This window comes from Macaca thibetana, chromosome 1 (assembly GCF_024542745.1).
Source record: "Macaca thibetana thibetana isolate TM-01 chromosome 1, ASM2454274v1, whole genome shotgun sequence".
In the NCBI taxonomy this organism is placed as follows: domain Eukaryota; kingdom Metazoa; phylum Chordata; class Mammalia; order Primates; family Cercopithecidae; genus Macaca; species Macaca thibetana.
In genome coordinates, this window is record NC_065578.1 from 75,181,856 (window position 1) to 75,193,636 (window position 11,781).

The following is an 11,781-nucleotide window of genomic DNA, read 5'->3' on the forward strand; positions in this document are numbered from 1 at the left end:
TCTCAATTTCATAATCTATGACATGGGAATAATTTTTAATATATGTAGAGTTGCAAAGATTCAATGAATTATCAAATATGAGCTGTGTGGCACAGTGCTTAGCAATTACTAACGTCTCAATAAATTTTGATGTTGCTTCTATCTCTAAAGCATTAAATACAGTAAGCTACTGGCATACAGTAGAAAGCCTGTATGGCATTTATACAATAAAATTAAGCTCTGAAAACATGAGAATTATAATTAATACTTTGAATTTGCATATAAATTACTCACCTACTGTTATATCTTCTGAGAAATTCCTGTCTCATTGATTTAGGTGGGTGAATGTTTAGCTGTAGTGTTATCTCTGTGACTAGCTATTATCTTCCCCTGGAAAACTCATATGCCTTTTGAAATTCTGTTAACCAACTATATTTGCAATTGGAATTTCAGTATTATTATTTTCTAACTATTTCTTTTGTTCCTGATATCTGAGCTATATTGAGAGGTAACTGATGTTCTAATTTGCCTTATGTGTCTTGGATAAGTAATTAAATCTAATAATTGGTAAGTTGTCATCCAGAATTTTAGAAAGCTTAATTCTGAGAATTATTGAGTAGTTCGGAAATGCCTCTAGAAGGGAAGTTTAAATCTGTGAATAAAGATTAATACTAGTTAAAACAAGCATAAAAATGCCAGCAGTAATAATATCGAAGTCAATTTAAAACAAACAATTCTAGGATTAAAAGCTGCAGAGGTGTCATCACTTCCACCATCAATTGTCTTGGATGCCAAGGAAATCACAACTCAAATTACAAGGCAAATTTTGGTAAGAAACTTTGTTCTTATTTGTTCTTCAAATTAAAAAAATACTTTTAGTGTAGATTTTTATTATGACCTTTGATCTAAATATATAATAATTAATATAATAATTAAAATATTAAAAATTAAAACCTAATTTCTAAACAAAGAAAATTATTGTTACTTCTTAAAACTCTTTTGGTTTGGTCTATTATAATCCTCACAGCAAATCAGCTAACAAGCTAGGAGATAAAAGTTAAACAGTCCAGTTTCTAAAATAATTGTTGCTATACTAACTTTATGATGAGAAAATAAATCTATTTTAAGTGGACATTGAAAACGAAAATCACTCTGCACAATATTTGTATAATTATATATTTTTTATAGTTTTCAAAGCTTTTCTACTCATATGTAAGCCTCATAACTCTTCATGAAGTAGTCAGGTCTTTATAGTAAAAGATTAAAAATGGGTTACTTCTACTCTTAATTTTACAGGTTCACAGAGGTTCAGTGATTTGTTAGGAAGCAGTAGGTTCAACACTAAACTCACGGCCGGGCGCGGTGGCTCAAGCCTGTAATCCCAGCACTTTGGGAGGCCGAGACGGGCGGATCACGAGGTCAGGAGATCAAGACCATCCTGGCTAACACGGTGAAACCCCGTCTCTACTAAAAAAAAAAAAACAAAAAACTAGCCGGGCGAGGTGGCGGGCGCCTGTAGTCCCAGCTACTCGGGAGGCTGAGGCAGGAGAATGGCGTAAACCCGGGAGGCGGAGCTTGCAGTGAGCTGAGATCCGGCCACTATGCTCCAGCATGGGGGACAGAGCGAGACTCCGTCTCAAAAAAAAAAAAACAAAAAAAAACACTAAACTCACATCTGTTGACTCGAAATTTGGAAAATTGTAGTTGGTTGCTTTATATAAGTGTTTTTTGGTTTTTGGGTTTTGTTTGTTTGTTTGAGATGGAGTTTTGCTCTTGTCACCCAGGCTGGAGTGCAATGGCACGATCTCAGCTCACTGCAACCTCTGCCTCCTGGGTTTAAGCGATTCTCCTGTCTCAGTCTCCTGAGTAGCTGGGATTACAAGTGCCCACCATCACATCCGGCTAATTTTTTTTGTAGTTTTCATAGAGATGGGGGATTTCGCCATGTTGGCCAGGTTGGTCTCAAACTCCTAACCTCAGGTGATCCACCAACCTCGGCCTCCCAAAGTGCTGGGATTACAGGTGTGAGCAACCACACCCAGCTGCTTTATAGTGTTTTGAAAATGCAATGTGTTCAGTAAACTGACCTAGGTGCAGTGTGATATTTCCTTAATAACAATTTTCTATGTCCATCACTCTTTCTTAACCTGTCTTCCATTTTTAATTCCTCTCTCCTTTAAGTTCCTCTACTGTCTATGACCTCACTTGCCTAATTATCTATTTGAATCTCTGCGTCAGAAATTTTAACTGTGCTGTACTCTGAAGAAGCTCTTATTACCTAACTCTTTAGAGTTCTTCTTACCACATTTCATTTATGGGCCACCTCTCCACTAGCCTTCTAGTAGGCTTTGGTTCTTCTAATGAAGTTTGAAAAGTATTCAAAACAAGCTAATTTTATCCACTGCAAATTAATATATTCTGATTTTAGTTGAATATTTTACAGGCTAATTATGATTTTTTTCTTTTTTTAATTGATACTTAATAGTTGTACATATTTTGGGGGTACATGTGATATTTTGATACTTGCATGCAATGTGTAATGATCAAATCAGGGTAGTTGGGATAGCCATCACCCCAAACATTTTTCTTTAGTTCGTGTTGGAAACATCCCAATTCTTACCTTCTAGCTATTTTGAACTATACAACAAATATTAACTATAGTCACCCTACTGAACTATCGTATAGTAGACTTTATTTCTTCAGTCTAACTGTATTTTTGTACTCATTAACTGACCTCTATTCATCTCTTTCCTCCTCCGAACCTTTCCTAACCTCTAGTAACCATCAATGAGCTCTTCACCTCCAGGAGATCAACTCTTTTAGCTCAGGCATATAAGTGAGAACATGTGGTATTTGTCTTTCTGTGCCTGGTTTATTTCATTTAGCATAGTGATTCTTTATCCATGTTGCTACAGTTGCAAGGATTTCATTTCTTTTTTGGCTGAATAATATTCCATTGTGTATATGTACCACATTTTCTTTATCCATTCATCTGTTGATGGACACTTAGCTTGATCCATATCTTGGCTATTGTGAATAGTGCTGCAGCAAATGTGGGAATATAAACATCTCTTTGATATACTTATTTTCTTTCTTTTGGATAGATGCCCAGCAATAGGACTGCTGGATCATATGATAGTGCTATTTTTAGTTTTTTGAGGACCCTCCATACTATTTTTCATAGTGGCAATACTAATTTACATTCCCATCAACAGTGTATGCACATTCCCCTTTCTCTATCCTCACCAGCATTTGTTAATTGTCTGCCTTTTGGATAAAAGCCATTTTAACTAGGTGAGATGATATCTCATTGTGGTTTTAATATGTATTTCTTTAATGACTGATGATGTTGAACATTTTTTCATATACCTGTTGGCTATATGTTTGTTTTGTTTTTTAACCTCTTTTATTTCACTTATGTTGTTCCCTCTGCTAAGAATTTCATTCCTCTTCCTCCATCTACCTCATCCTTATAATTTTTATTTAACATTTTTACCTAGCTCAGATGTGAACTTCCCCCAAGAAACTTCCCTAGGTTTTTTTCCAGTGGAGCAATGAACTCAGTTCTTCTTAAGGGCCCCTTTTCACAACAACTATGATGTAGTTACAATAATATACCCACATTGCCTATTTTTTGTTTATTTTTATTTTACTTTATTTTAGATTGAGGGGGTACATGTGCTTGCTTGTTACATAGGTATATTGCATACTGATGGGAGTTGGGCTCCTAGTGTACCCAATAGCCAAATAGTTAGCATTGTACCCAATAGGTAGTTTTTAACCCTTGCCACCTCCCACCTTTCCCCTTTTTATCCCCAGTGACAGTTATTTCCATCTGTGTACCCACTGTTTAGTTCTCACTTACAAGTGAGAACATGCAGTATTTGGTTTTCTGTTTCTGAGTTAGTTCATTTAGGATAATGGCCTCCAACTCCATCTATGTTGCTGTGAAGGACATGATTTCATTCTTGTTTATGGCTATATAGTGTTCCGTGGTTTTCTTTATGCAGTCAACTATTGATGGGTGTTTAAGTTGGTTTCATAACTTTGCTATTCTGAATAGTGCTGTGATGAACTAGGTACAGGTGTTATATATGTGTATATTTATATAGTTCTTTTAGTTCTTTGAGAAATCTCCGTAAGGTTTAACTAATTTGCATTCCCACCACCTGTTGGTTATTTGTATGTCTTCTTTTGAGAAATGTCTATTCAGATGTTTTGCCAATTTTTAATTGGGTTTATTTGGTGGGATTTTTTGCTCTTGAGTTGAGTTCCTTAGATGTTTTGGTTATTATTTGTTTGTTATTATTTTGCTTATTTGGTTGTTGAAAGGAGAGCTTGAAAATATTTCCTCCCCTTCTGTAGGCTGTCTCTTCACTTTGTTAAGTTTTTTTGCTATGCAGAAGCTTTTTAACATAATGTAATTTTATGTCTATTTTTGCTTTTGTTGCCTGCACTTTTGAGGTTTTACCCAAAATGTCTTTGCCCACATTAATATCCTAAAGCATTTCCCAATGTTTTCTTCAAGTAGTTTCATAGTTTCAGGTCTTACATTTAAGTCTTTAATTCTTTTAGATTAGATTTTTATATTTGGTAAGAAATATGAGTCTGCCTTCATTCTTCTGTATATAGTTATCTATTTTTCCCAGCACTATTTATTGAAGAGACTGTCTTCTTGGTGTCTTGTTGAAAATGAGTTGACTGTAAATGCTTGGACTTATTTCTGGGTTCTCTATTATGTTCCATTTTTCAATGTGTCTGTTTTTATGCCAGGACTCTGCTGTTTTGGTTACTATGGCTTTATAGTATATTTTGAAGTCAGATAGTATGATGTTTCCAGGTCTTTCTTTTGGTTCAGGGTTGCTTTGACTATTTGAAGTATTTTGTGGTTCCATATAAATTTTAGGATTTTTTTCCACTTCTGTGAAGAATGTCTGTGTTACTTTGATAGGGATTGTATTGAATCTATAGATTACTTTGAATAGTGTTGGCATTTTAGCAGTGTTTATTCTTCCAATCTGTGAACACATTTTAGCAATATTTATTCTTCCAATCCATAAATGGGATTTCTTTTTGTATTTTTTTCAGTTTGTTCATTATTGACATATACAAATGTCACTGATTTTTATGTTTTTGGTGGAGTCTTTAGGGTTTTCTAAGTATAATATACCATCTGCAAAAAGGATATTTTGACTTCTTCCTTTCCAGTTTGGATGCCCTTTGTTTCTTTTTCTTGCTTAATTGCTCTCGCTAGGACATCCAGTACTATGTTGAATAAAAGTGGTGAAAGTGGGTGTCCTTGTTTTGTTTCAGAAGTTAGAGGAAAGGCTTTCAATTTTTACTTCCATAGTATGATTTTGTTGTGGGTTTGTAATGTATGTCCCTTATTATTTTGAGGTGTGTTCCTTCTATACCCAGTTTGTTGAGAGTTTTTGTCATAAAGGAATGTTGAATTTTGTCAAATGCTTTTTCAGCATCTATTGAATTGATCATATGGTTTTTGTCCTTGATTCTGTTAATATGACATATCATATTTATTGATTTGCATATGTTATATCATTCTGGCATCCCTGGGATGAATTCCATGTAATCATGGTGAATGATCTTTTCAATATGTTGTTGTATTTGGTTTGCTAGTATTTTGTTGAGCTCTTCATTTATGTTTAGTAGGAATATTGGCATGTAGTTTTCTTTTTTTGTTGTTTCATAGTCTGATTTTGATATCAGGGTAATACTAACCTCATAGAATGAGTTTGGAAGTATTCCCTCCTCTGTAGTTAATTGAAATCATTTGAGTAGACTTGGTATTCATTCCTCTTTAAAAATATCTGGTATAATTCAGCAGTGAAATCATCAGGTACTGGCTTTTCTTTTCTTTTTCTTCTTCTTTCTTTTTCTTTTCTTCTTCCTTCCTTTTTTTATTTTATTTTATTTTATTTTTTACAGGATCTTGCTCTGTTGCCTAGACTGGAGTGTGGTGGTGCAATCCCAGCCCACTGCTTACTTGACCTCCTGGCTCAAGCAATCCTCTTGCCTCAGCCTTCCAAATAGCTGAGACCACAGGTACACACCACCACATCTGGCTAATTTTTAATTTTTTTTCTTTTCTTTTTTTTTGCAGAGATGGGGGTCTCCTTATATTGTGGGATTTTCTTTGATGGGAGATTTTTTATTATTACTTCAATGGCATTATTCATTATAGGTCTATTCTTGCTTTCTATTTCTTCATGCTTCAATCCTGGTAAGTTGTATGTCTCCAGGAATTTCTTTCTTTCTTTTAGGTTTTCCAATTTGTTGGCATATAGTTGTTTACAATAGTCTCTAATGATCCTTTGTACTTCTGTGGTATCAATTGTTATGTCTCCTTTTACATTTCTGATTTTGTTTGGGTCTTCTCTCTTTTTAGTTGGTCTACCTAAAGATTTGTTTGTCTTTTGTATTTATTTTGGTTTCAACTTCATTTATTTCTGCTCTGATCTCTATTATTTCTTTTCTTCTACCAATTTTAGGTTTGGCTTGTTTTTGCTTTCCCAGCTTCGAGAAGTACCTCATTAGGCATTTTCTTTTTTTTTTTTTTTGGAAATGTTTCTACATTTTTGTTGTAGGTGTTTATTGCTATAAACATTTCTCTTAGCAATATGTTGCTGTATGTCATAGATTTTAGTATGTTGTGTATTTTTTTAAGAAGTTTATAATTTTTCTTTTTAATATCTTTATTGACCCATTGATTGTTCAGGGGCATGTTATTTATTTTCCATGTGTTTATATAGTTTCCAAAAGTTCATTCTGTTATTGATTTCTAGTTTTATTCCATTGTGGAATAAAATATACTTCATATGATTTCAACATTTATGAATTTATTGACACTTGCTTTGTGGTCTAATGTATTGTTTATCCTGGAGAATGTTTCATGTGATGATGAGAAGAATTTGTATTCTGCAGCAGTTGGATGGAATGTTCTGCAAATGTCAATGAGGTCCAAGCAGTCTAGAGTGTAGTTTAACTTCAGTGCTTAATTGTTGATTTTCTGTTTGGATGATCTGGCCATTACTGAGAATGGAAGGTTGAAGACTTGTACTAGTATTGTATTGCAGTCTATATCTCTCTGTATATCTATGAATTTTTGTTTTGTATATTTGGATGGTCCAGTGTTGGGTGAATATATATTTATAATTGTTATGTCTTCTTGATGAATTGACCCCTTTATTATTATAGAATAACATTTTTTGTCTTTTTTTACAATCTTTGACTTGAAATCTGTCTTATCTGATATAAACATAGCTACTCCTGTTCCTTTTTGGTTTTATTTATCTGGAATATCTTCTTCCATCCCTTTACTTTTAATCTAGTATGACTTTATAGGTGAAGTGAGTTTCTAGTTAGCAGCATATAGTTAGGTCTTTTTTTATTATTATTTTTTTTTTTCAGGCAGAGTTTTGCTCTGTCACCCAGGCTGGAGTACAGTGGCTTGATCTCAGTTCACTGCAACCTCCACCTCCCAGGTTCAAGCGGTTCTTCTGCCTCAGCCTCCCAAGTAGCTGGGAATTACAGGCACCTGCCTGTACACCCGGCTAATTTTTGTATTTCTAGTACAGTCAGGGTTTCACCATGTTTTCCACGCTGTTCTTGAACTCCTGTAGGTCTTGTTTTTTAAATCCATTTGTGTGTTTTAATTGGAGAATTTGGAACATTTACATTCAATACTATTACTGATAAAGACTTACTACTACCATTTTGTTACTTGTTATCTGGTTGTTTAGTAAGTGCTCTCTCTCTTTCTTCCTTTTTGATTAAGTAATTTTTTTTGGTAGTATATTTTAATTCATTGCTTTATATTTTTAATATATATGTTATAGGTTTTTAATTTATGATTATCATGAGGCTTATAAAATATCTTATAGCTACAACACATTATTTTAAACAGATAACTACTTAGTTTTGACCATAGAGGGAAGAAAAGTAACAAACAATGGAAAAACTAAAACACTCTATACTTTAACTTCATTCCCCTGACATTTTGATTTTTTCTTGTCTCTGTTTACACCTTCTTATGTTGTCTATTTCTTTAAAGGTTTCTGTAGTTACCATTTTTATAAATGTATCTTTTTCTTTTTCTTTTTTTTTTTTTTTTTTTTTTTTGAGATGGAGTCTCACTCTGTTGCCCAGGCTGGAGTGCAGTGGCTCCATCTTGGCTCACTGCAAGCTCCGCCTCCCGGGTTAACACCATTTTCCTGCCTCAGCCTCCTGAGTAGCTGGGACTTCAGGTGCCTGCCACCACGCCAGGCTAATAAATGTGTCTTATAGTCTTTATGTTAGAGATATGAGTAGATTACACATCACATTTATAGTATTAGAGTATTCTGAATTTAAGTACTTACATTTACCAGTGAGTTTCATACCTTCAAGTTTGTTTGTTTGTCTGTCTTTTGCATGTTAGCATTCTCTCCTTTCAGATTTAAGAGCTCTCTTTTAACATTTCTTATTATATGGGTCTAGTAATGATGCATTTTCTCAGCTTTTGTTTGTCTGGAAAAGACTTTTTCTCTCCTTCACGTTTGAAGGAAAGTTTTGCTAGGTATAGTATTCTCAGTTTGCAGCTCTTTTCCCCTCAACACTTTAAATCTGTTGTTCCACTCCCTCCTGATCTATATGGTTTTTATTGAGAGATCTGTTGCCAGATGAATTGGACCTGCTTTATATGTTATTTGCTTCTTTTCTCTTGCTGCTTTTAGGATTCTCTTTCTCCTTGACTTTTGAGAGTTTGATTATTTTATCATTTGGGTTGTCTTATTTGGGATGAATATATTTGGTGTTCTGTGACCTCTTGTACCTGGATATTAACATTTTCTCTAGGTTTAATAGGTTTTCCATCATTATTATTTCTTTAAATAGGCATTCTACTCTTTGCTCTTTCTCAATTCTCTCTTGAACACCAGTGAATTTTAGATTTGTTTGTTCAAGGTATGTGTGTGTGTGTGTGTGTGTGTGTGTGTGTGTGTGTGTGTGTATCTCTTTCAGGCTCTCTTCATTCCTTTCATTCTGTTTTTTGTTTTTGTTTGGTTTTTTTTCCCCCTCTGACTATATCTTGGCTTACTGCAACCTCCACTTCTTGGATTCAAGTATTTCTTGTGCCTCAGCTACTCAAGTAGCTGGAATTACAGGCATGTGCTGCCATGCCTGGCTAATTTTTTAGTGAGAGAGGGTTTCACCATGTTGACCAGGCTGGTCTCTAACTCCTAGGCTCAAGTGATCTAACTACCTCAGTCTCCCAAAGTGCTGGTATTATAGTCATGAGCCACCATGCCTGGCTCATCTCTCTGATTCTTTCTTCTGCGTGATCCATTTCTTTTTTGGAGAGCCTCTGTACTTTTTTTCAGTTCAACAAATGTATTTCTCAGTTCCCGGGTTTCAAATCTGTTTGCCATTTGATTTTTTTAAACTTTCATCTGTTTTTCTTTTTGTTGTTGTTGTTGTTTTCAGACAGAGTCTGGTTATGTCTCCCAGGCTGGAGTGCAGTGGTGCTATCTCAGCTCAGTGCAACCTCCGCCTCCTGGGTTCAAGCAATTCTCCTGCCTCAGCCTCCTGTGTAGCTGGGATAACAGGCACACACCACCATGCCTGGCTAATTTTTCTATTTTTAGTAGAGATGGGGTTTCACCGTGTTGGCCAGGCTGGTCTCAAACTCCTGACCTCAAATGATCTGCCCACCTTGGCCTTCCAAAGTACTGGGATTACAGGTGTGAGCCAATGTGCCCGGCCAAACTTTAATCTCTTTATTAAATTTCTCTGATAAATTTATCAATTGTTTTTTCTGTGCTGTTTTGGAGTTCATTAATTTCCTTAAAACTGCTATTTTGAATTCTTGATCTGAGGGCTCACGTATCACCATCTCATCACAGTGTTGATCACCAGCTCCTTGCTTTGTTCATTTGGGGAGGTCGTAGTTTCCTGATTGCTGTTGTTCCTTGTGGACACATATCTATGTTTTTGCAATGAAGGATTAGTTTATCTTCAGTATCTCACTTGTTGGACTTTCTAGGTTGTATGTTTGCTTGGAAGTTCTTTGCAATTGTCTGTGATTCCCCTTAATCTTAGATTGTTGCCTCCTTTTCAGCACTAGATGGCACCTTAAGCCCAGAATTTCCTCAGCTCTGGCAAATGTCTGCAGTACTGCCCATCTCAGATGGTAGCGTTCTTAGAGGGGATACCTCAGTTGTGTGGAAAGGCTGGCTAGGAGTTTATACCCGGATGACCTGTGGCATCTGCTTCCTCTAGCATGGTGCTGCTGAACAGCCACACTGATTTGGTGTCTCCTTTGACTGAAATGAAGAGTAGTTTTACAGGCTGGAGTTTCTAATTCCACTCCCCTCTTTGTCTCTAGCTGCCCTCAGGCAGTTTTCACTAGTGGTGCTTCCTGTGGGTTTAGGCAGGAATGATTTTTCTGCAAAGGAACCCAAGATGGTGGGGAAGCTGGCTATTCACCTCAATCTCACTTTTGCCAGAGTAGAACAAATGAGACTGGGAGGAATTTTCTGTGCATGATGCCTGGCAGATTGGGGCAGGGGCATTGCAGATAGAGAGCTTTCTTTCTTGTTATTGTCTGCTCAGAGTTTCTCACTTCTCTGTGTCCCAGTTATCATTTCAGCCTCAGATTTGGCTTCTCAGATGTTGCTGGTGTTAATCTGTGCTCCGGATATTTGCTTTTGATTCTCTGTGGGGAGAGCAAAGGCAGATTGCTTTTACTCTGACATTTTGTTAATATCCAGAACTGTATTTTTTTCTTTTGTTTAATTATATACTTCAAGTTCTGGGATACACGTGCAGAACATACAGGTTTGCTGCACCCATCAACCCGTCATCTAGATTTTAAGCCCTGCATGTGTTAGATATTTGTCCTAATGCTATCCCTGCCTTTACCCCCCATCCCCCAATAGGCCATGGTATGTGATGAGAATTGTATTTTTTTTCTTCTTTTTATTTATTATTTAGCTTCTTTTGCAATAACTCTTTTGAAACAGTTTCACTCTTCCTGAACTCTCAATCACCTCACTCTCTACAGATAATATGCCTCCTACTTTTTAACAAATTTGAGGTCATCTTCATGAGTTCTTGAACCTTCCCTCCTTCAAAATTTTGTTTTGAATATTTCTGTTTCTCTACCATCTCTCTTCCATCTTATCTCAGAGGAAGAGACTGACTTTCAGACAAAAGGTTAACTTTTCTACCATTTAAAAAAAAATCTCCACTAAGGTATTACTTCTCAGTTTCCTTTATTCTCTTTTGCATCTTTAATATTTTAGTCACAGGCTTTTCCTTTCTCTATGAGTATGCTTAGATTTCTCCCTAAAATTCTGCCTGTTTACTTTTGAAACTATTATTTCATTTTCTTTTTACTGCAAATTTATCAAAAGTTTACTTCTTTCATTTCTCATGTTTACACTGAGTCTTATTGTCATCACTCTACCTCAAGTTTTCTCTTAAATACCAATTTATTATAAAATCCTTGGTCCTTCTTTTCACTTCTGATCTTCCATGATCTCTCTATGGCACTTGACACTACCCTTGTTTTCTCTTTTCTTAATTCTGCCCTCTCTTGGCTATGTGGAATTATTCTCTCCTGGATGTTTTCATTCTCCTACCTGTTTGATTACTTCTTCTGTTCCTTCTTCACTAGTGCTTTTTCTTTTCTTTTCTTTTCTTTTTTTTTTTTTGAAACAAGGTCTCACTATATTGCCCAGGCTGGTTTTGAACAAAATTCTGGGCTCAAGCATTCCGCCCACCTCTTCTTCCCAAAGTGCTGGG

General features: G+C 35.6%; 1 protein-coding gene across 1 annotated transcript in view; it reads left to right on the forward strand.

Annotated features, from left to right (window-relative positions):
- MSH4 (mutS homolog 4) overlaps positions 1-11,781 on the forward strand; it is a 114,326-nt gene that overhangs the window by 99,756 nt on the left and 2,789 nt on the right. The window contains exon 19 of the mRNA XM_050805262.1: positions 720-808. Coding sequence (XP_050661219.1) covers positions 720-808 — 89 coding nt within the window. The remainder of the gene's footprint in view (positions 1-719; positions 809-11,781) is intronic.